This window comes from Notothenia rossii, assembly GCF_949606895.1.
Source record: "Notothenia rossii genome assembly, chromosome: 1".
NCBI classification, from domain to species: Eukaryota; Metazoa; Chordata; class Actinopteri; order Perciformes; family Nototheniidae; genus Notothenia; species Notothenia rossii.
The window spans coordinates 78095068-78120107 of record NC_136912.1 but is presented as its reverse complement, the minus strand read 5'-3'; the positions used below and the strand labels follow the sequence as shown (position 1 = coordinate 78120107).

Here is a 25040-nt window from a genome sequence, read left to right as displayed (position 1 = left end):
GTGGCAGAAAGAATTAATACATTTTAAAAATCCCCTCTACACATGTTGTGTGTAGAAATAATCTTTCCACAAAAAGTTTGATAGATTTCTCAATAATATCTGACATTTGAAAGTGTGAGGACTATCTTTTGTCCCTTTTTAACTTAAAAGTTAGGAAAGGATTTACATCCAGTAACCAAATACATGTTAACTTTTTAGTCAAGAAAGAGCTTATTTAACTTACTTATTACTGACCGTGCACTGTATTTATTTAGATAATCATGTTTTATATGTAAAATCTTCACCTAAGAAGTGACTTTAGCTGTCAAATAATTGCAGTGAAGTCAAAAGTCCAATGTTACCCCCTGAAATGTAGGTAGTAACTTGAGTAAATGCAGTAATTTTCCACCACTGTCTGCACAATATTTAAGTATAGCTACAGAAAGTCCAATTATTTTTCCCCTGGTGGTGGATGAACAATGTAAGGAGTAAAAGCAGAACATAACCAACCAAAAAAAATCCACCATATCCTGTTCCAGGCACGGAAAGGAGTCATAGCATTGGAGGAGTGAAAGAATGAAAACAATAGGGACCTGTCATTCTTCAGGGATGAGGGAATAACAAATTCTCCCTGCAGCCCAGACGCACTGGATTCCCCCCCGCGCTGTTTTCAGCAGTGATGACGTGAGGAACAGCCAACTCTTCTGGGGAAGTGTGTGAAAGGGGAAAGGTCCTCTGAGCCCGGGGTTTTCCTGCTCCCCATTGTCTCCCTGACAACCTGTCCTCACCGGAAAATGACTAATTTATGAAGGTATGTTAGTGACAGAAAATGAGTGACTATCAGGAGTCAGGCCTCGGATCAACTTCTGAACAAAAACAGGAAACCAAACGGTTGAAGACTGAGATGAAAACACCTCTTAAGATAACTGACTGGACCCATTTAGGGTGACAGGAAAATATATATCTTCTTTTGAAGTGATGCAAGTGCCATAGGTTGATAACAGATAGTGTTGTTTTTTTTAACATAATCTGCAAAAACAGCTTAATCATGAATACAGGTCCATGAAACAGAAATGACACACTGATGATGAAGCTTGACAGTGAGATGTCTGGAGGTTATACACAGACAAATGAGTAAAAAAAGCTGGAAAAACACTGATTAAAGCAGGAAAAAATGTATCAAAACTGACACTTGTGAAAATAATAACACTATTCTCTACCCTCAAGAACCGTAGCAGCTTTTTGAAGAAGGTCTTTGAATTTGTCAAGATTTCTGGAGGGACTTTGCTGCCATCTCCTGACAAAAACACAGAAAGCACATGAAGATGAGACTTGTCATTCACTATGCCTTCTTTTAATATCCATAAAGGGCTTCAAAAATGTATGTACAATGTGTTCTCAAGTGCAGCTAGACACGCAGTGTGGGTGGCCTTTTTCTTAATCACTCCATCAATGCTAAAGAGATAACTGTCAGAGGAGCTGCTTCAACATTACTGTACATTCACTCATTTTCTTTGGGACATACAAGAGTGACAAAACAACTAAAGATTAAAAACAACCCTGTATAAAATAGAAAAAAAAAGACAAACTTCGAAACGTGTAAACAAACAAACAAACAAAAAGGGAAGGCAATGTTACAGAAGTTGTGACCTCTGTGATACAGTACATCATGTTACAGTTTGTCCCAAAGGTCCAGCTACGAAGAACTGTCACAGGCTCGCACTGATTTCACTCTTTAAGACTTACAGACAGATATGTGTGGTCTGAGACTAAAAAGAAAAAACAAAGGTAAGGGAGGGAGTTTAACAAAGCCTGATGATTAAACCATCTTCATTTTTAATAATTTTTTGTATTTTGTCCTTCTACTTGTGTCCTGCTCCTGGACTCTCTGACATGTATTTCATCCTGTCACCTAGGAGACCTCCAGCACTTCAACAGCTAACAACCGGATGATGTTGTTACTTCCCCAGCTTAAAACAATTAATGACTCATAAATTTTTCTATGGAAACACAATGATTGTATTTACAGTAACTGCTGACACCCTCTTGTTTCTCTAGAAATTCACCTGGCTTCCCAAATATTCTTACAAATCATTTTTCTATAGCAGCTAATGGAGTTACCTCAGTAATGATTGGACTTAAAGAAAATATACCCAATTGTTATCAACTACATTGTGTGCATTTTACAGAGAAACAGGGCGTTAGTGTGTCCCGTTTTAGACCGTTGCCTCAATGTCCTGGGGGTCTTCCCCCTCCAGCAGGCTGTAAGACGCGTGGCTCTGGAAAGGTCTTTGTAGAGGGTGGGCCAGGAGTTTGGCCATGCAGTTGTGCAGCTCGATGGCCGGTCCAGTCAGGGAAACCTCGAAGCGATAGCACATTCCCTTTGAGTCCAGGTTGCAGAAAGAGGTGTAGTTGTCCTGGAGACAAAAATAGAAACAATAACACACCGTTGAAATGCAGCACATAGGGGAAATATCCCAATTACATCATCAAGTGAAAATCTGTCATATCTAGGTTGGTCTAAGGAGGGCTCTGATCGCTCCACACTGTTCAGACTGAGTAAGATGGACAGAAGTATCTGAATTAATTCATTTAAAAAAACAGGAATGAACGGAGTCCCTGAATGGGTCATGGTGGGATTTTTTTTACTTTACTCTTTGATCTATTTTTAAATTTCCTCTCAACCGGTTTCGTGTTCCCCAGAAAAGTCCAATCAGTGCATTGTGGGTTAATGTTTAATATTGCAAAAAAAACATGAAATTACTTTTAAGATAATGTTAAAGACAAAGAGTACCACTCTTTGCGATTTGTGATATTTGGCTGTAAAAAATAAAATGACCTTGACAAACAAACCTGAGCCAAATTACGACTTATGTTCTGGTTTAAATCTAAATGGATAATTGTCTTTTCATCCGTTTCTTCACTCACCCTCCAGCTGGTCTCATCCCCCTGCTCGTCCACCCCGTTGTGGAGGTAAACCACATCAAAGAAAAAATATGGAGACTGCAGCATTTTCTGTGGTAGGACACAAGAACAAGCAAGGCTTTAAATGTAAAATAAATGCAACCATCAAGAAAACAAGAGACAGAAGATATTGTCAAATTCACTATAAAAGCAACAATTTTACTCAAATTCAGTCCGGATATCTCAAAGAGTGTCATACTCACATTTACCGCCTCCGATGGGTTGAACTGCAGCTGTCCTGCATGGCGACTGTAGATGAGCACAGTCCGCACCACGTACGGCGGAGGGACGGTCTGAACATTGTCCATCGACGGCAACTCGATCTTCTGACGTCTAAAAGGACAACAGAAGAAGAAATGAACCTCAGTTAACACTTCTATGTAAAGTTTAATTTATTTTGAAGGAAACCAAAAAGGTTTACAGTCAGAAAGAACTTACATTACATTAAGAAGATCCTCAAGGTCTACAGAGGACAGTTAAGGTTAAAACTGGAATCTATTTGAAATGCTATTGCGTTATAGTTTCACATTTATTTTAATTGTTCAAGAGTTTGAATTGAGTTTTGAATAAAAGGATACTGAAGGTCTCGCACACATTGGTGTCAAGGTCGTACAGACAGCTGCACAGCTCTCTGGGGTCCGAGGTGAAGCCCGACAGCTGAAGCACATACACAAGTACATCACATCAGAAAACAGAAGACAATGTTCTAGAGAACTGTGTGTTATATTTGAAGCAGATTAAAACCAGAACTCACCCACAGAGCGTCATCATTGATCACTACCAGAGCAAACTCATGGCGTTTGTCAATCTTGTGTTTAGTTCTGACAAACATCTCTATCATCTTCTGGGATATGTTCAGGGCATTTATTTTAGACCTAAAGGGAAAGGAAGTCACATTAGGGGGTGATGACAAATGAAAAATAAGCTCTGAAGAATACATGTTTATTTTGCTGTAGCTTACCCATTAAAAGACTCCAACTTTGACAAAGCCATCTCTTCCGAAAGGTCTAAGCAGATGATCTACCATGAGGAAGACAACAGCAGATAGTACAGGACTCAGATGGATCATTTGGAGGTGTAAGAGTTACTTATCAATAGCCAGCATATTACTTACAGGAAAAAGTTTCAGACAGACAGACAGGAGTACCTGCACAGAAGTTGAAGAATGTTCTGCTGTGGACAGACAGGTAAAGCCTCAACATGTATTTGAGCCTCAAAAAAAAGGCCCACCTTTAACAAATTTGAACATTTTCATCGCTTTCACGTGCCTGACGGAGAACTGAAGCTGCTATCTATGCTCCCTCCAAAGCCACCAGACTTCTTAGACAAAAACAGTAATTTAACGTTGGAGAACACGAGAGTTGCTGATCTATCATCAGTAGTTGGTGTTTTTCTACATGTAAATGCTAGAAGCTTACTGCCAAAAATGTACCAGATAAAAGTACTCGTTCACAGCTCAAATCCGGAGGTACTTGTCATCACTGAGTCTTTGCTGAAGAAGAATATCCCAGACTCTGACATCGCTGGTTATAATGTGTTTAGGAAGGATAGATCATCTAAAGCTGGTGGAGTAGTTATATTCACAAAGCAACACCTCCAGTGACTATCGCCACTAGTAAATCTGTCCCCAAACAATTTGACCTACTTATCGTAAACATTAAACTGGCATCGCCCTGCCTCTGCCCCAGCATGTACCCTACCTGCTCTCAGCACCCTCCTGGCACCCCACACTCATTCTGAGTTTGTGCTTCTGGGGGATCTAAACTGGGACATGCTCAACCCTCCTGCGCAGGTCCAAAAACAATGGGACTCCCTTAATCTCTCGCAGATTATCCTTACTCCTACACGGTATAACACCAAAAATCCAGAAAAAGCTACCCTCCTTGATGTCATCCTCACAAATAACCCTGACAGGTACAAAACTGGTGTCTTCGGTAGCGATCTCGGGGACCACTGTCTTATTGGCTGCATTCGTAATGGCGGCACAATTAAACAGCCACTTCTTACCACTCACAGACGAATACTGAAACATTTCGACGAACAAGCCTTCCTCTACGACCTGGCTGCTATCAAGTGGGACAGAATTAGCTTGATCCCTGACATCGATGCTGCATGGCCCTTCTTTTATGACTCCTTTGGTATGGTAATCAATAAACACGCTCCCATAAAAAAAAGAGGATTAAAAACCGATGCATTCCTTGGTTCAACCGAGATTTAGCTGAACTGCTTCACCTCAAGAACTCCACCTGGCGCAGGGCTCGTCACTCAAAATCCCACGACGATTGGCTATCATTCAGGAAAACTAGAAATAAGTATATACAGGCTATCTGCAAAGCCAAGGTTGATTACTTCCCTAATCAATTCAATCTCTGTTGATTCAATGCAAGGACATTCTGGAAAACAGTGAAAGAGATGGAGAGTAAACCCCCATCCTCTCATCTCCCTAACTCCCTTGTTATTGAGGACACAGTAGTCACCGGTAATGAGCGCATAGCAGAGCTCTTTAACCAGCACTTCGTTAAATGTGGGAACCTATTTGACTGTATAGCGCCCCCTAAGCCCCCCACCAACACTCAGCCACCCAGCCCCTCTAGCGCAGCCCCATGTCACAGCTTCTGCCTGCAGGAAGTTAGTGAGAACGATGTGCTGGAGGCCTTTAGTAAACTTGACCTCAACAAACCTGCAGTTCTTGATGGACTAGACCCCTTCTTTTTTAAAGTTGCAGCCCCAATTATTGCAGAAACTATCTCCCACCTTTATAATCTGTCCAGAGACAGCAGTGCTACCTTCTGCCTGGAAGGCAGCCTCAGTGCAACCTTTGGAAACCAAGCTGACCCCAACTGCTATCGTCCAATATCCATTCTACCCTGTATAGCGAAAGTGTTAGAAAAGTTCATTAGCAAACAGCTAACATGGTTTCTGAAGGCTTACAACATACTATCTGACATGCAGTCTGGGTTCCGTGCAGGTCATGGGTGTGAGACGGCGACTCTCAAAGTCCTAAATGATATCATCAATGCACTTGACTCCAGACAATACTGTGCTGCCATTTTCATCGATCTTGCCAAAGCCTTCGACACCGTAGATCACCAACTGCTTCTGGGAAAGCTTAGATGCATTGGTGTCACTAACCAATCGATAGCCTGGTTTGAAAGCTACCTGTCCATGCGCACCCAGTGTGTAAAATCTGAAAATCTGATGACACAGCCCTATCCATCTCTAAAGGAGTATCACAAGGCTCTATCCTAGCACCCATCCTATTCTCAATATATATAAATGACATGGAGAAATCAGTGGGCAACTCCTCTATCCACCTACAGTGGGGCAAAAAAGTATTTAGTCAGCCACCAATTGTGCAAGTTCTCCAACTTAAAAAGATGAGAGAGGCCTGTAATTTTCATCCTAGGTATACCTCAACTATGAGAGACAAAATGAGAAGAAAAAAAAATCCAGAAAATCACATTGTCTGATTTTTAAAGAATTTATTTGCAAATTATGGTGGAAAATAAGTATTTGGTCAATAACAAAAAACAAGATTTCTGGCTCTCACAGACCTGTAACTTCTTCTTTAAGAGCCTCCTCTGTCCTCCACTTGTTAACTGTATTAATGGCACCTGTTTGAACTCGTTATAAAAGACACCTGTCCACAACCTCAAACAGTCACACTCCAAACTCCACTATGGCCAAGACCAAAGAGCTGTCAAAGGACACCAGAAACATAATTGTAGACCTGCACCAGGCTGGGAAGACTGAATCTGCAATAGGTAAGCAGCTTGGTGTGAAGAAATCAACTGTGGGAGCAATTATTAGAAAATGGAAGACATACAAGACCACTGATAATCTCCCTCGATCTGGGGCTCCATGCAAGATCTCACCCCGTGGGGTCAACATGATCAAAAGAACGGTGAGCAAAAATCCCAGAACCACACGGGGGGACCTAGTCAATGACCTGCAGAGAGCTGGGACCAAAGTAACAAAGGCTACCATCAGTAACACACTACGCCGCCAGGGACTCAAATCCTGCAGTGCCAGACGTGTCCCCCTGCTTAAGCCAGTACATGTCCAGGCCCGTCTGAAGTTAGCTAGAGAGCATTTAGATGATCCAGAAGAGGATTGGGATAATATCATATGGTCAGATGAAACCAAAATAGAACTTTTTGGTAAAAACTCAACTAGACGTGTTTGGAAGAGAAAGAATGCTGAGTTGCATCCAAAGAACACCATACCTACTGTGAAACATGGGGGTGGAAACATCATGCTTTGGGGCTGTTTTTCTGCAAAGGGACCAGGACGACTGATCCGTGTAAAGGAAAGAATGAATGGGGCCATGTATCGTGAGATTTTGAGTGACAACCTCCTTCCATCAGCAAGGGCATTGAAGATGAAACATGGCTGGGTCTTTCAGCATGACAATGATCCCAAACACACCGCCCGGGCAACGAAGGAGTGGCTTCGTAAGAAGCATTTCAAGGTCCTGGAGTGGCCTAGCCAGTCTCCAGATCTCAACCCCATAGAAAATCTTTGGAGGGAGTTGAAAGTCTGTGTTGCCCAGCGACAGCCCCAAAAAATCACTGCTCTCGAGGAGATCTGCATGGAGGAATGGGCCAAAATACCAGCAACAGTGTGTGAAAACCTTGTGAATACTTACAGAAAATGTTTGACCTCTGTCATTGCCAACAAAGGGTATATAACAAAGTATTGAGATGAACTTTTGTTATTGACCAAATACTTATTTTCCACCATCATTTGCAAATAAATTCTTTAAAAATCAGACAATGTGATTTTCTGGATTTTTTTTCCTCATTTTGTCTCTCATAGTTGAGGTATACCTCGGAGGAAAATTACAGGCCTTTCTCATCTTTTTAAGTGTGAGAACTTGCACAATTGGTGGCTGACTAAATACTTTTTTGCCCCACTGTATATGCCGATGACAAGATTCTGTACACTGCTGGCCCTTCCCCAGATACTGTCCTGAAAACTCTTCAGGATAGTTTTCAGAGAATCCAGTCACATCTCTCTGCCCTTGGCCTGGTCCTGAACACCACTAAAACCAAGATCATGTGGCTTGGCCGCAGTGGTGCCTCCCAAACTGGCAATATTGTGACCGCCGATGGCCGGGACCTCAAAATAGTTCAATCTTATAAATACCTTGGATTTTGGATTGACAGTAATCTGTCATTCAGAACATCTCTCCAAAATTCAGACCAAGGTTAAAGCTAGACTCAGCTTTCTATATAGGAATCGCTCCTCATTCACTTCATCTGCTAAACTCTCTCTGGTCCAGATGACTGTCCTTCCTCTGTTCGACTACGGTGATACCATCTACCGCTCGGCGTGTAAAGGAGCTCTCGATCATTTAGACCAGGGATCCTCAACTACATTTCTCCAAGGGCCAAAATGTATCCAATAGAAACTATCGCGGGCCAGCGATTTGCAGGGTTGGGAGGGTTACTTTGTAAATGTAATCAGTTACTGAATACTGAATACATGCTCTGAAAGTAATCAGAATAAAGTTACAGTTACGTGTCTTAAAAAAGTAACGTATTCAGATTAATTTTAGAATACTTTCTTTTTCCATAACAGATGGGTATGTTTTGGTGAACAGGAGACACTTGTTTTAATGGCTCATCAAGAACTCAAACACAACATCTTGGTGTCATTCTGGACAACTCCCTCTCATTTGTACCCCACATAAAAAAAATCACCCGGACTCATACTTGCCAACCTTTAGACCTCAGAAATCGGGAGCAATGCACAATTGGGGGGGGGGGGGTGCTAGTGGATCGCCGGAGCTGTTAGATTAACATTAACATGCTTATTGGAGTTGTAAGTGCACTGCCTTGCGGCCTGTAGCACCGTCCTTGATGGAGCATATGTGTGGGCTGGACCTGTATTTTACAGGAAAGGAGTGAGCAGAGAGTAGAGTAGTTGTTGGTTCTTGTTCTGTTTTCTGTGAATATCTGCCTCACCCTCAGACTTTGAGTTGCGCGTGCTACTAAAGAGACGTGTTACCACGGAAACCAAACAATGGTGTAGCTGTATTAAAGTCCGAGTGGAAACAGTCGTGTGTAAATCTGATTTTGTCAGAAATCGGGAGAAATGCGGAAGAAATATGACCCCGGGAGGAAACCGGGAGAGGGCAATGAAATCGGGAGTCTCCCGCGAAAATCGGGAGGGTTGGCAAGTATGCCCGGACTGCATTCTTTGTACTGTCTTAAAACCTTTCCTTAGAATATGTTACGAATTGTAAGGTGTCCTTGGGTGCTTTGAAAGGCGCCCCTAAATAGAATGAATTATCATTATTATCTGAAACGATGTAATAACTTTTAAAACTTTTTCCAGTCACTTGCCCCATGCATTCAGCAGCAGCAGGCCATTCACTTTGATTTTATTCCGTTATAAATGTCATCATTTCGACAATAAATAAATGCTACTTAAACGTTATCTTACACATTTTATCTAACTATCTCCGTTTCTAACTTTCAATATATTTAAAAAGAGATCTCTCTCTCTCATTTGCGTGGGGGGGCGGGGCCTCACAGACACGCTGCATCTCTCTCTGACATGCTGCAGCGCTGTGCAGTGTGCACACAGTTCTGCCAGAAATGAATATTACATTTTGTGAGGAAACTCTTCCACCAATAATGCCAATAAGTATTCCAAAATGTATTCACTTCAGGTTTACGAAAGTAACTGTAATCAGATTACTCGTTTTCAAATGTAACGCCAGCTGAATACAGCCTACTTGATTTTTGTATTCTAATTACGTAACGACGCTACATGTATTCCGTTACAACCCAACCCTGCTTCTAGGCTACTGTCCCGCAGCTCCAGCCTCTCTGTTGGACTCTGTCGCAGCGGGGCTACTGCTGTGGTCGTGCGGACTGCGGAGCTCACAAAGCAGACTCTTCACAACGAAGGATCACTTCTTCTTCAAGGGAGGGAAGGTTTCGTAGTAGGCAGTCTACTGTCCCGCAGCGGCTGCCTCTCTGTTGGACTCCGGTACTGCACCTTACTCACGAGATGTTGTAAAAAATGGGTGGGGGGCGAACGCACTAACCACTCCGCCAACGCCACAGTCACCCCCGTCGTGCGGGCCGGATGAGAATGTCTGGCGGGCCGGATGTGGCCCGCGGGCCGCCAGTTGGTGGTCACTGATTTAGACGTTCTGTATCACTCCGCCATCCGCTTCGCCACCAATGCCCCCTACGTCCTGTAGGGGTCACAACACTGTGACCTGTACTCTCTGGCTAACTGACCCTCTCTTGAGACCAGGCGCAACATCCACTGGCTGGTTTGTTTATAAAACACTCCTAGGCCTCACCCCCTTCTACCTCACACAATTACTGCAACTACGCCCACTCCCAACCTCCCAACGCACAACACCCGGTCAGCTACAAACATCCTGCTAAAGATCCCAAAGCCCATACATCCTTTGGCTGCTCCGCCGTTCAGTTTGCAGCAGCTGATCGCTGGAATATTACATTACATTACATTACATTACATGTCACTTGTTAGACGCTTTTATCCAAAGCGACTTACATACTCAATCATACAAAAAACCTTGAAGATGGACACCTTTATCTCCCCCGCACCTTCAGGGACACTATTACAAACACCCTGGTACACACATGCAACTGCTTTGCCTGATGCTCACTGTCTTGACCTCTCTTATGCATTGCCATGGAGGAATGAATGAATGAATGAATGGATGGATGAATGTTCTATATCATTTTAATGGCTGATTGAACCACAGCAGTATTGTTTTAGAGATGTTATATGTTTAACTGCTATGCCTGTCATCTCTGCTCTGTGTCATTGTGTTGTCTCCTGCGTTCTGTAGTGCCCGGAGTCTGTTTTTTTATTTTCTTCCTCCCAACCCCCATCCCCTCAGGAAGCCTTTTGCCTCCAGTCAGGTCATCATTGAAAATAAGAATTTGTTCTCAATTGATTTTCCTGGCTAAATAAAGGTTCTACTACTACTTTTAAATTGTTAGTTCGGATCCACTAAAGTCACACAATAACATAAACCAGCTATCCGAGTGAATCAGTGGTAAAGCAGCAGACCTTGTTCAGCAAGGTAAAATTACACATTTTGAGTGTGGTGGCTTTAAAAATAGAGCATAGCACAAAAGATATTGCCAATAAACAGCCAATTGATGGACGAGTACCTCATAAACCCCTACTTTAAAATCTTAATGTAAGGTAAAACTGTGATGAGGGCCTACCACTTTCTCTGGACAGTTGACACGGGGGACTCTGAGCTGGTACTCTGCTGGGGGAGGGATGGGGGTGGTCAGTGTGGGCGGCTGCTGGGTGGGCTTCGGCCTCTCTTTGGGTGCCACAGCAGCTGTGGACAGAGGGACTGTGACCCCAGCCGCTGCGGCTGCTGATGAAACTACAACTGGAGCTGCTGTCTGAGCTACAGCGGCTGACACGGTGGTGGTTGTGGAGCTTGGGGGGCTGTCGCTGGTGGAAGCCTCGCCCTCGCCCTCAACCCGACTCCCCACAGCGGGCTGAGGTATGTTGGGGTTACTGTTCCCCCCCAGGCTGCCCGTGCTGCTACGACGGTCCTCAGCACCTTCAGGGTTGGAGCGTGTCCGAGGGCGAAGCTCCACCACGTGCTCCTCTCCATCGGCTGGACCCGGTTCTGGCGTCTCCATAGATACTCAGGTTGCTAAGGAATGCAAATAATGACTTTGCTTGGTTGGCAGGTTTGATCAGTCATAACAAGAAACTGTTATCTCACCTAATATGAAATGTCAAGTCACACACACACACACACACACACACACACTAGAGAAATGCAATCACCCAGTTCAACACTGGACTGTGTTGTGTTCATGTCTGTATGCTTTAACACTGTCACACTGTCATGTGTTCTTAGGTAGGAGTTTTAATGTATGGTTGTTATGTTAGTTGTTGCACCAATTAAAAATGATTTTGACTATCAACAGGGACTGCATCAGTCAAGAAACATAAATAAAATGTCAATATATGTAAATAAATATGTAAAACACATCTATTTATAAAATGTTAAAAAGTGTTAAAAAAAGAAAGTGTTTTTTTAGGCAGAAACAGTTCAAATATAGTCCAAAGAGTGTGCGAAAGTTCACAGCACAATGTAAAGATGATATTCGCAACTATTTACCAACATAATGATCCAAAATGTGCGTTAAAGTAATTTTGTCATCAACAGATACGATTCGAATGCACGGTCCACCTTATGCCTACTTCTTAAATATATATATATAGTATTACCAATATCGAAAGTCCAATCTATAAATGTCTTTAAATGCTAAAGGATGAAAACAAGAGCTATGTATACAGTTTAACACAGGTCGTACAGTGGTTAAAGGAAAGCTGGATGAATCGGAGACTTTCCCACAGTGTCAATAATAACTTTATAGTCGTCTATCTCCTCTCAAAATCACGCCAGTATTTTGAGTCTGGTGGTATGAACGAAAGGTGCAACTTGTAGCTAACCGGTATAATAAATACTTTTAGCTGTAAATTATGGATAGATTATTTACTAAATGCATCAATGAATGCGTCCAGAGAGAGTGAGTTCATTCAAGCTAACACAGGTGATGTGTGGTGACAGAGCAATGTGAGCTGTTAGCATTAGCTTCAGGAGAATTACAAGTCGAGACACATCAAATGTTACATGTTAAGATGTTCCGAGAGACTTACGTGATAGGTAACTGTGAAACGTTCAGGATTCAAATAGAGTGAAAGTCATTGAAAGTTGTACAATATGTCAACGCCGAGCTAACATTTGTTTTGATCGGACTACTTCCTTACCGGAAATGACCAACTCCGGAACTACGAAGTAGCACTGAATTGTGGGTAATGGAGTTTAATGTGAAGGTTATGAATTTCTTCCTACTTATCTTCCTCTTTTCCTTTTCAATATAGTGGTAATTTAAGTTGTAAAAAAACGATTTCAGCAGTAACCAAATGTTTTTGAAAAAAAAATAAAGCCTTCAAATAATGCTAATCCATTTTGTAAAATCAGAAATGAATAATTTACACATGTATTCTGTAAATGTATTTCGTAATATATTTCACTGTTTTGCGTGATGCACAAAGACTCACCAAGAAGACAACATTGGTGAGTGGTATCACTGGACTTGGAAATCTCTACAATAAAAGGATATATTGTATAATCATGTTTTGCTTTAGTTGTTCACATTTGGCACAATGCTGCAGAATCTGTCAACATACATTGAATTACAAAATAAACAGTTTTTACTGCAGAGATTAAAAAAAAACACACAATTTAACAAGCCACTTAAGTTTGTGTCATGGTCGAAATTGATCATAACTTCACACAATTTTCGAATTGCACACCATCATAGTACATACTCCATTTTGCAGAACAGTTACAGCATGTATCCAGAGTTTACTCACTGGTGACTATAAAAGAAGCATTGAAGCTAAATGTGGACAAAACAGGAAAGGACACAAAGTGACGGGGAATGGGTGGGGATGTCTTTCTGAGTGTTTTCCACTTACTTCATTCATCACACTAAACGCTGTTAGGAAGACACTCGGAGGGCAGACTGCAGCAGTGACTAACTAACTACTGGAAAATAAAACACAAGCTGTGAACAAATTCATAAGGAACAAAATCCCTGCTGCAGACATCAGGCTTACCACAATGGAGGTAATTTATGATGAAGTTTGTCTCAAAAATAGGTCACTAATGATAAAAGGTTTTTGACTTTTAGTATTGTATGTTAACTGGGTACGTTTGACAATTGGATGTAGAGAACCTCTGACCTGTCTTCTGTGAAATGGTTTGCTAAGATGGTGCACTTTGTCTTCAAACAAGATCTCCAAAACGGAATAATTAGACAGAATTGCAGGAGCTTTAACCATCTACTATTGTGTTCATGAAGCAGTATATATTACTGCATGGCATCAATTTATCATATACATTACATTATTATTTTAGCCTCTGAATTGTAAATGTGAGTGTTTCTCTGGACGCCTATTTGAGGTGCCTCTTTGCTGTTTGCCCAGTGCATGCTTGGATATCCTTCCTGTGACTGTGAATAGGAAGCGGTGGGTATAGTGGATGTATTACTGGCTGGATAAGGAATTTAAAGTATGTTGCCAACAACCACTTGCACAATATGTGTTACAATTCACACAATCAAAACACATGTGTTACAAAGTTTACCATGTTGACAGATGTATAGGCATCAAATATACTTTAAAGCAGATTAGTTTAGCCAACATTCTTTGTGCAAAACTAAATATGGTTTGGTCTACACATATTTTCTAGACAGGAAGTTTGATCTCAGGATGTTTTAGTTTCCTCCTTTTCCGCTGCTCGAAACAATAGCCACTAAACAGTTTAGAAACAATCTCTTGTTCAATAGCATAACACATTTGTCAACCTGCAGCAAGAACAAACACTTTATGTGTTTTATATTGGGACACATTACTGTACAACTGCAGGGGAAAAGGAAGCCATTTGCTGCAGTAAGAAGCTAAATGAATGCCTTAAATAAGGTTGTTTTATTTTATATCCAAATACCACTTCATGTGTCAGCAGGATTCCTGCCTGCGTCGATGTTACAGCCTGGATGCTGGGTCAGTGTGTGACAGGGAGGTGTTGACCCTGAACCAACATGCGACCTTTGACCCTGAGGGCTCTGACCCCACAGCAAACCTGGACCCTTCCCCAGCTGAACTGGCTCAGTGTGAGGCAGAAGTCGGCACGCTGCTCAGCATCATTGCAGAACTGAACAAGAAGATGGGGTCATTAAAGGCACCAAGGTCAGTGAAGAGAGTAATTACATATGCAATTTCTGAAGGCTTGTCACGTATGAAAGCCACAACATTGATCTCCAGAGTGAAACCAAATGGATTTGGTTTCACTCCCAATAACTGTTTTGTTGGAGCCATGTTTGTCTTTACATATTTTCCCATCAATAAATAATATATTGGTCTGCTCGATTGTCTCAAAAATAAACACAAGGGTATTTGTTAGTAGAAATGTTAATGCTGATGGTATTCTTCAGTGAGCCAGGAGACCTGAGACCACCAGGACCCTCGAGGCCTCTGGTTCCAGACCTCCTGTCCCACAGGCTGTCCAGAGGATTCCCAGAGAGGAACATCACCTCTGCTTCCACATCCAAACCTCCACGGACCAACCGAGGTAGCATCGACACAGCGAACATAACTCTGGGTTTATTCAGGCAGATAACTTTTGACAAAATGTGCAATGGGAATTTGTGTTGAATTGGCAAGGATTACTTGATTACATCTAAGATACGGCAATTTTATATATTTTTTTCGAAGGCAACCAATGCTACAGTATATACTCATAATAAATGCATCACACATGTTGTGTGCCATATACTGTATATGGTTTGCACCGGTGCTTTTTTCTATGGGGAGATTTGAGTTGACTCAAATGCTCAATATAGAAAACATTTAAATGTTTTGTTTTATTAAATAGAAGGAACAAAATATTAAATAAACTTAAATGTTTATATCTGCTTTTTTTGGTGTAAAGTGAAATCAAAGTGTTCAATATTTGTATAACATATATAATTACAAAGTGATCCAAAAGTATTTAGATTAGATAACCTTTTTCTTATCAAAATAATAAAGCTACTCTCACTTTTACTAACATGATTAATTGCACCTATACTTTGCATCCACTAGGAGGCGGTGGTGTAGTGTGGACTAAACTGGAGGAGGTTTTAACGTCATTGGAGGACTCCATCAGCTCTAAGAGGTCCTGGGCGGCCCCAATCACCACTGCTGACCAGAACAAGCAAAGGGAGCATCTGAGAGCCGCCCAGGAGAGCTGGGCTAGGTCCACACAGGTATCAAAACTTTGAAAAACTCCCATGATTCTGCATTTAAATGTTCATTATTAAATGTGCAAATGTAGGGTGAAATGTGACACATTTGTCCAAAAATCAACTTGTCATGAAGATATTTTTGGAATTCAGTATCAAAGGATTAATTCAGCAGAAACATCAGTCTTTGTTCAGGCTATCTTTAGACTACTATCAACCACTTTTTCTCACTCCTTGCAGATGTTGGAGGAGATGGAACTAGAGTTTGGGATCTCATGCCCACCAGGCCTGCCAAAGGACCAGTATCAGGAGGACATCCTGGATCTGGAGAAGAGTCAGGAGGAGCTGGAGAGGGCTCACAGCACCATCAGCCAGGTGGAGGAGGAGAAGAACAAGGTACACAGGTTTTGTCTGATAAAGAGCTTAAAGAGAAACATAAAATGCCAAAAACATAAACCAATTCGAGAAGTGTTAGTATGTTAATGCAACCTGGTTGTTCAAAACAATTTATGAGTTCAAAAAATAAAATAAATGTAGCACCTGTTCTCTTCTCTTTCAGCTGGTTGGTCTCCATAAGGCCTGGAGGTCAGGCTGCGGCTCTCCTCCCTATCGGCCCCCAGCAGGAACTCTCAGTCCAGACTGGGCCTCTCCTCCCTTCCCTGGTTCACCGTTACTCCACAGACGGACATCCAGAGCTGGGATGCCTCTGCCTGGGGGTGGGGAGGGTTCTCCAGGGGGCTCTGTGAACTCATGCAGTCCTTGTCCAAGCCCTGTAAGCCAGGAGTCTGAGACAGAGCGACTGAACAGGTGAGAATCAGTCAAAGTAACAAACATCAGCCACAGCACACTGTCAACACGTATAACTACTGAGTGAGGTGTTTCAAGGACATATGGACATTCTAAATGAATTGAAGTAAACTGGGACAGCTTTTAACAACAGCGGAACTGTCCGATATCAAAACATCTGTTTACAACTTGGGTGGTATAATCCAAGTCCCTCATACTGTATGCTCACTTCTTCCCAAACACATGCATTTTTTCTTAAACCTTAATATGTAAACTATTTCAACATAAAACAGTTCTCAACCGAGGAACGTTTCTCGAAACCTTAAGAAAATATTTTAAATAGTATAGTTCAGCGAGTATGCAATATCCAATTTATTTCAATTCATCAACACTTTGATGTTCCGTCCACAGTTTTCTTCAAGAATTAAAGGTAATACGGGTTGAGTAATTGATGCACAAATTGTGGGTTAAGTAACTCAACAAATGCGGTAAAACTGTTTCTTCCTCGATGGAAACAGTTTGTGCTGTTTTATTGCTTTTTAACCTCATCCTCTCCTCATTACAGGTGCATTGAGAGGCTGAGGGCCAGAAATGAGCGACTGAGTGCAGCTCTGGAGCGAAGGAAGGGAGAGTCGGAGCAGATCAGTATGAAACTAAACAGACTGGAGGCGGACTGCTCTGCCCTGCAGATGGCTCTCAGATACTGGTACACACATAAAGCAAACCTGACTCACAAGTGCCAAGGACATTCAAGGACATTCAAATAAATGTGCACAGGTCAGCTATCTGACAGTAAAGTAGGTTCTTATGTTGTAAAGGTCGTATTTGTTTTTGTGGTTGTGATTGACAGTGAGGAGTGTGAGGAGGCCTACAGCGAGCTCCTGTCACTTTATGACGCCAAGAAGCAGCAAAGCATTCCTCCACAGACAGACCCAGCAGGTGTTTGAATACCGTGTTTTAATACTATTTACAACTCCGGGCACACATTCACTTATATACACAGTAGGTATGCGTGTCATTTACACGCACACAGTCGTGCTCACAGTTTTTTTTATCTCATCAGAGGCGGTCAGGGACAGGCAGCAGCCCGACACTGAGGAGTTGTCCACCTCTTTCTCAACAGCAGGAGTCCCAGAGGAAACAGAAACACAGAGAACTACAGGGCAGAGGTGACGTTTTTAAAGGTCTCTTTGTGGATCGAAGCTCAAAATTAGGAATGGGTAGAAAGCAAAACATGCTTTGTCATCATTGACAAATGGAAATTGCAAAAAGAAGAATATTGCATATATCATGATACCTCACAACTAAAGATGTACATGCTATTAACTAAATGATTCAGTAGCTATCTGGTATGTCTTAATCAGGTGACACATTAATAAAGAACTTTCCAATGTCACATGTTCAGTCACTGACTATATGTAACCCCGCAGGACCCCTGATTTGGGGGTGCGAGAGACTGTTCTCCGTCAGCAAATCGAGCGCCTAAAAAGGGATCGGGCTTCCATTTGTCTACCTAAGCCAAGCCCAGGAGTCGAGAGCAAAATGAGCCATGAACCTGGTCAACCAGCTGGACCGAGAGGAGGACAATTGGCTAAAGATATTGTCAAAACTCCTGATACCAAGAAAGAGAAAGCTTCCATCTTCTATGAACTCATCTCTGTCAGGGTAAGAGATGTGTGTCTTCATTTGTGATAGAACTACAAATTATGAAAAACAGCCAAACCTTCCATGCAAAGAGATCTTGAGATAAAAGAGTGGGCATCCTGATATTCTAATTGCTAAGGCACATACAACATCACCCCAGCTGGCAAAATGTATACACAACAACCTCAGAAAGGGAGTGGATAACATATTTACTTCTTGTGCGTCTGCCACTACTAGACACACAGCTTTTTCTTATTCTGTATCTGTGTTCAACTCTTTGTATTCTATGGTTTAACTGCTTCAGGAGGAGATGTCAGATCTACGCGCTCTAATCCGCCTGAAGGAGAAAGAGTTACGGTGTCTGGAGTGGGGTTTAATGGCCCAGAAGGCCCAGGAAGCAGCTGGAGCTTTCGTCCCAGAGAGCCTCAGAGAGGAGGCGGTGGAGGATCGTAAGACCGAGCAACAGGTGGGACACACTCCTGTTTTTTAATTCAAATAATACAAAGTCAAGGTGAAACGAGCAAGAGGGAGCAGGACGCTGGTCTACTGTGGCAGACCCGATTCAAATCTGGGTGTCCCACATGGGAAATCAAACATCTACCAAAGCAGAATCCCTTCAGGCCAGGAGGGATATTTTGGTTGCACAAGGTCTTCTGCAGGGCTGTCCTGGTGCTGCAGCAAGGATTCATAGCATTTCTCATTGTTGGATGAGAAAGAGCTGAAAAGCTACTTTAGATTTCTCCTTTCTGTCAATTACTGCAGACACAGGGCATTAGAAAGGTTAACATTGCATCCAAAACTGTTCCTTTTCTTCCTCAATATTTCATTTATGGTTTAAAATAACATAACATTTTTCTAGATGCACTTTGTCAGACTCAATAACTGATCTTATATCCTTGACATTTTTGAACCATAATAACAATGGCTTCTGATTGTAATTGCATTGTAAACATTATTCTGTTCAAACCTAGAGATCCCTACAAAGACAAATACATATTATGGGTTGCAAGATGGATGGGATGTCAAATAAACCCTTTAGTGACATATCATAGACCCCATTAATACATCATTTAATTTGGTTTTGAGCTTTCAAAAATAATGATATTTAAATGTTATGTTTCAGAGGCTCTGTGAAAATACAGCTCACCTAGGAAGTGATGTGGAAATCGCTGATCCTCGAACCAGACCCATTCTGAAAGAGCTGCAGGCCGTCCTGCAAAGGTGAGACATGTGACATTTCTCTGCAGTCCATTGTTTAAGGCAATAACACGGTAAGTATGAAAACACATACTTATCAGTGATAGCAAATGGAAGATTTGTTTTATCTCTTTTAAAGCGTCTCAAAAAGAAAACCTGGTAAATTATTAAATTTAATGTGTTTAGATCTTGGTATTCATCGATGTATTCATTTTTCAAGGAAATGTACCTGAGGAGGGAAGTTGGTGTAGAAAATGAATCATTCAGACATGCCTGGTTTTATCTGTTGCTTAGGAACACGATGAGCAGAACGTTGATATAAAGGGCTTCTTGTTCTCTCCATCAGGGGCTTCAGAGAGCATCCTTTTCTCTTCCGACCTCGAGTACTGAATACTTCTTAACAAAGCTCTGCTGTTTGCATCACACACCCAATCACACATTCTCTCTTGTGATTTAATGAGTCACAGACCCATAAAGACAAGACATTCATGATTCTTAACATGATTTGGTTTCTGTACACTAAGGTACTTTAAGTGAAATGAACAGGCAGGTATTATGTTTTCCTTTTATTTGACCTGATCTTACTTTTGTTTTCAGAGAACAAGCCCTGAAGAAGAGACTGGCTTTAGTCCAAGACTCTCTAAACTCCGCTCTGTCAGACAGCACGTCGCACAGGAGAGACAACGGAGAGCAGACTGCTCGGCTTACACAAGCTCACAGGTAGGTATCACAGGAAAAGTGTTTCCACGAACAAGCTCAAAGATATTTAAAAAAACATATTGAATGGCTATGATACTGTATGGATGATCGGTGAGGGAAATTAGCAAGACAGACCCATTTTTACAATCTATGAGTAAGACGTTACAGGATTTGTAGGTTGTTTTATTCTGATCCAATTGCTCTTGTTGGGTTTTCATAGCCTCATTTGATCAAGTTGTACACAAGAACAAAACTTGGGTGGAAAGCTAGGATTTGTATGTTCTACATTATGTTGTTTCTGCATTTAGTTTAGAGAGAAAACACTTATAAACAGGGGAAGGTCTTTATAAGTATTCAGGTTTGGGTCGCTATTTTATTTGTGTATAATAAAATCTAAAATAACCAATTCTGCATGTGTAACTTCCATTCCAGCAAAGCGTTGAGTTCGTACCGGCAGATTCGCAGGAAGTACCGGGAGCAGGTGTGGAGGCTGGAGCAGAAAGTGGCGGCCATGACGGAGAGTCACCACCATCAGAGTGGAGCGGCGACAGCAGCTGGGGAGGCCCCTGAGTGGAGAAGGGAAGAAACTGTTTTATGATTCCTCAGTGTATAATGGACAGCCCTGCTAAATTCAAGCTAATTATATGTATTTTTATAATTGTTAAAGTATATTCCATTTGATACAGATATATATATGGTATGTAGGGCGGCAGAACATGGAGCACATGGTCAGTTCTGCCGTTTCAACCCATACGAGAGTCACCAATAAACTGCATCGGAATCCAAAGCTTAACTCGTCTAACAGGACTCACACATCACAAGACACATTCCTTATTTCAGAGAAACAGCTGTCATGCAGTCATGAATGTGTGAGGCTGATTCAAGGACTGAACCCTCTGAGGGCCTCGGGACTGACCTCGAGAGCGCACATGTCCTCTTTCCCGTACAAGCCGACTGTATAAAGCAACTCTCGGCTGGCCGTGCTGTCACAAAGCTCAGAGAAGGGGGATGGGGGCCAGGACAATGGCTGATGTGCACACAAAATGTACGGCCAGCCCATTTGTCTTCTTAGCACTTAGTTCTCGCCATCTTGCTCTTTCTGCCTTTCACTATTTCCACTTCTCTCAAACAAATTACACTCAAAGCTTATTTTCATACTTATTTATAGAAGCTCTTCTGGTCCATAAATATAATCTAGAATTCAAAATGTGCTTTAATTGTAGTGCTTGAGTAGTACTTAAAAAAAGAAAAAGGAAAGTAATGCAAAAAGCCTTTTAAAAGTGTCTGAACAAAGCTTGATGGTGCCATAACGTCATTCCCTGTTAGAATTAGCCGCTAGGCTGGTTATTAAGCCTGCCTTAATGCGTTGCAAATAAGTGATGTTCAAACAAGTGTGTTCCCACCTTATTGTCGCATCAACTTTAAGAGCACTAATATACTTGATCACTTTTTGACCCATATTTTCTTGTAAATGTCAATGTTATTGTTTCAAGATCTGATTTTGTAAGTATTAAAAAAAAGTTGTAAGACTTGGTTTTGCTTTGTGCATTTCATTTGAATTGTTTCCAATCTTCACAAGTTAAACAGGACGGTCATTTGGGGGGAAAATGGCCCTGCTATTATCTTCCCTTCATAAACATCCTTTGCTCTTTACCTCTCACTCACACCTCCATTTCTCAGTTCTTAAACTCCATTTTCTCTCCGTCCATCTTCTCTCCTCACTTATTCCTCTATCATCTCCATCCCCTCCCCTCCCTCCGGCCGACCCCCCTGCCCTGATCCAGCTGCAGCTGTGCCCGGCGGTCAGGAGGTTAAGGCAAAGGTTGAGTGTCACACCCACAGGGTCACAGTGATGCCTGCCTGTTGTGTTAGCCTGTGAATGGGGGGTTCAGAGCTCCAGACGAGGTGGCGAGCCCCTGACGCCCTGACTCCTGCCTGAGCCTGCCCTTTCTCGGGGCAGAGGTCACTGCAGAGGGTCTTTCCTCTACGCTCCCCCAAACCTCCAGGTCACCATAGCTATTGTTGTAATAGCTGCCATTACAGCAGATGATACAATTATCACTGCATCCAATGTCCACTCCTCCTAAGATCTATGTTGAGCTTCTGAGATCATCAAAGGTTTTTTATACAACATGAGTGTTGTAACCCCTGGGTGAGTCTTGTATCAAAGATCCCACTTTATGCTCAAAAGTCCCCTGGTTGGTGATGCATTATGATATACTGCAATATAGGATTTATTCACAATGGAGCTCATTTTGGCCACTCTATATGTTGCAAATGTATGCCATGCATTGTGTTTATTCATTGTCCGACGGTGTGATATAGATTCATATTAAGCAATGTATAGATGTCAAATAAATTGAAGTCATTGAAAGAGGACATGAACAACGCAAAGCATTTAAATAGAAAATAAAAACTAAATGTAAACTAAAAATACCTCAAAAATTGTTCTCCAGTATTAGAACAAGTGAACTTCTGCATCAATCTCAGTATTACTTTCTCTTGAAGTTAAATATTTAAGTGAAACGCATACAACTAATACTTCAAAACCCATATTGAGTATATAAAGGTCTCCCACTTGAACTTATATAACTGATTGAGGTGTTTCCTTTTAAAAAATGTTGTTCAAACATACTTCAAACTGTTGAAACACTAAAACCTTGTTTTAACCTTGACCCAACATGAAAGGTTTAATCTAATCTCAACCACGATAAAATCATTGCTGGTGTACATGTCTGGTATAATAGGCATTGAAATGCAGTTTTGTAAAAGTGCACTAAAGAACAAGTGAGATAAGGAAGTCAAATAAAGCATATGAGAACAGACTGATTAAAAAAAAAAAAATGCTAACGGTATAATTCCTGTAACACTCAACATTTAAGCTCTCTGGGCACATTTTTAAACCCCCACATCTAACAGCCAGCGTTCGAGTCTTTATGGGAGTTTTTCAGTGCCTGGGAAAAATACTCACGCCATTATTAGACAACAACAGAGGCTGTCAATCAGTGTGGGGGGTTGAGACACACACACACACACACACACACACACACACACACACACACACACACACACACACACACACACACACACACACACACACACACACACACACACACACACACACACACACACACACACATCTAGAAGAAAGGGAGGGGCAGTTGACCTAGGGGTTTTAGGTCAACTCATTTACTCACTGCATCCGTTCCTCATTTTAATAAGTTGTCTCGCTTTAAGCTGTATAAAGAGATCACAGCCGGTGCCCTCTCTTTCTGAAAGCCATTAGCTCACCTGTCACAACCACTTCATATCCCCTCTCCTCCCCTCTTCATCTCTCTGTTCTCCGCTGTGTGCCACGCTGACCTGAAGCCTCTCTCCTGAGCTTCCTGACACCCATCCGCCCGTGGGGAGGTTAGGAGGATGGAGGGCACAATTGGCATGGAGGAGTGCGAAAGAGATTTGACCTCAATCAAATGGCCGATCCCATCCGCTTTGTGCTCCTGACACACATCAGATCTTGTAGCTGATGTAACTGAGTCCAATTATGGAGGATTTTCATGCTCGAGCTCCTATTAAAGGATTGCATGCCTGCTTGTCTCGAGGTTAAGAAAGTTGTTTGTTCAATGCCTGAAATTCCTCCTGGATCCTTGGGTCAATTTAATGAGCACCTGGCACACCTACTGCATGCTTTGTTTTATTTGATGACACTAAAGAAGATAAACAATTGAAATACTGCTTTGTATATGAATAAGCACTATTACAGAACAAACATGTAACAATGGTTAAGGTTGTCTTTTCAAGTCCGAGCTAACGCTTAAAAATAGTACATAAATATCCCTGAAGTTTAAGAGATTTATCCAGACTGATACACAGCTCATATAGCTTTTGAGAAGAATATAGTGTACTGTTCTATTTTATATTTGTATAAAGGTATAATTATGGATATTTGATAACAGTGTGTAGGTGGAATAATCATATTGAAAAATACTGTGCGTTGTTATCTTTTGTATGCTATATGTGCAAATGTAATATCTATGCATGTGTGTATGTTCATGAACTGTATGTAATCTATTAACATATTCACACAAAATAGTTTTCTTTTTTCTATGAACCCCAGGAAGACGAGCTTTGGCTGCTAACAGGTGATGGGAATACCTCAATTGTTATCTGGAAAAGGGGATGGTTATTAAGAAAGAGAAATGTGTTTTTATGTTTTTTTAGAATGTGTGGATTTTCTTTGTTACACACAGTTTTACTTTCCTATAATATTCTATATCCTAATATCCCAAAATGTACCCTTTTTACACAATAGCACAACACAAAAGACATATTTTCAATCGTACTTGTGGGTTAATACACATTTGTAATACATCAGTGGAGAAACATGACAAATACAGATGCTTTCCTATCATATCCAATATGCTGGTGACTTCAAAGTCACCAGATCTCAAGTCTGAATTACTTATTGTTAAGTTATTGTAAGTTAAATATCCACAACATGCCAAACATCGATTTGCTGTACTGAACCTCGATTCAGCCTGACAGCTGAATGGAGCTTAGCACATTTCTGTGATGCACCTGACACGAGAAGGCCATCGTATGGAGTCGAGCAGAATACAGATCACAGGCCAACAACAGTCCAGATGATCTAATGAGGTCAGTTTGTGTGCGCTAGATTACAGCAATAAAGTGTTTCGAACGGAAAGATGGCCCGTGGGAGTGGCCTCGCCATAATCCTGTTAAAGCATTTGAGACGTCTTCAGAGAGCTGATTAGGGTTAATTTGCTGCCAGCCTAAGCACCTTAGAGGACCTTTAGGCAGTGTCTGCCTTAAACAGAGCACAGGGCATGAGCAGGGAGCAACAGATTGGACTCAGGTTTACAAGAGATTGAACTTGGTGATCGGGAACACAAATGTTATGGCTGCCAAGAGCGTTAGGTTAATACC

General features: G+C 41.7%; 2 protein-coding genes across 4 annotated transcripts; one reads left to right on the top strand and one right to left on the bottom strand.

The window, feature by feature from the left end:
- Nucleotides 1–1317: 1317 nt before the first annotated feature.
- Nucleotides 1318–13600, bottom strand: babam1 (BRISC and BRCA1 A complex member 1). Of its 2 annotated transcripts, XM_079652473.1 has the most exons (10): nucleotides 13462–13600; nucleotides 13042–13086; nucleotides 11172–11620; nucleotides 3905–3963; nucleotides 3698–3818; nucleotides 3522–3600; nucleotides 3382–3406; nucleotides 3147–3276; nucleotides 2908–2994; nucleotides 1318–2396 (listed from the first exon to the last, which is right to left on the bottom strand). In XM_079652473.1, exons 3-10 carry the CDS (start codon nucleotides 11604–11606, stop codon nucleotides 2196–2198), a joined length of 1137 nt encoding a protein of 378 aa, XP_079508599.1. In that variant the 5' UTR covers nucleotides 11607–11620; nucleotides 13042–13086; nucleotides 13462–13600; the 3' UTR covers nucleotides 1318–2195. The 2 variants fall into 2 exon arrangements, with proteins under 2 accessions (XP_079508599.1, XP_079508598.1); XM_079652472.1 differs by lacking the exons at nucleotides 13042–13086; nucleotides 13462–13600 and adding an exon at nucleotides 12637–12795.
- ushbp1 (Usher syndrome 1C binding protein 1) lies at nucleotides 13480–21622 on the top strand. Of its 2 annotated transcripts, none has more exons than XM_079652400.1 (14): nucleotides 13480–13612; nucleotides 14510–14733; nucleotides 14979–15115; nucleotides 15628–15791; nucleotides 16008–16163; nucleotides 16327–16574; nucleotides 17119–17259; nucleotides 17404–17492; nucleotides 17617–17722; nucleotides 17984–18218; nucleotides 18502–18663; nucleotides 19321–19418; nucleotides 19992–20114; nucleotides 20526–21622. In XM_079652400.1, exons 1-14 carry the CDS (start codon nucleotides 13607–13609, stop codon nucleotides 20689–20691), a joined length of 2055 nt encoding a protein of 684 aa, XP_079508526.1. In that variant the 5' UTR covers nucleotides 13480–13606; the 3' UTR covers nucleotides 20692–21622. The 2 variants fall into 2 exon arrangements, with proteins under 2 accessions (XP_079508526.1, XP_079508525.1); XM_079652399.1 differs by having other exon boundaries at nucleotides 13481–13612; nucleotides 14507–14733.
- Nucleotides 21623–25040: the final 3418 nt, after the last annotated feature.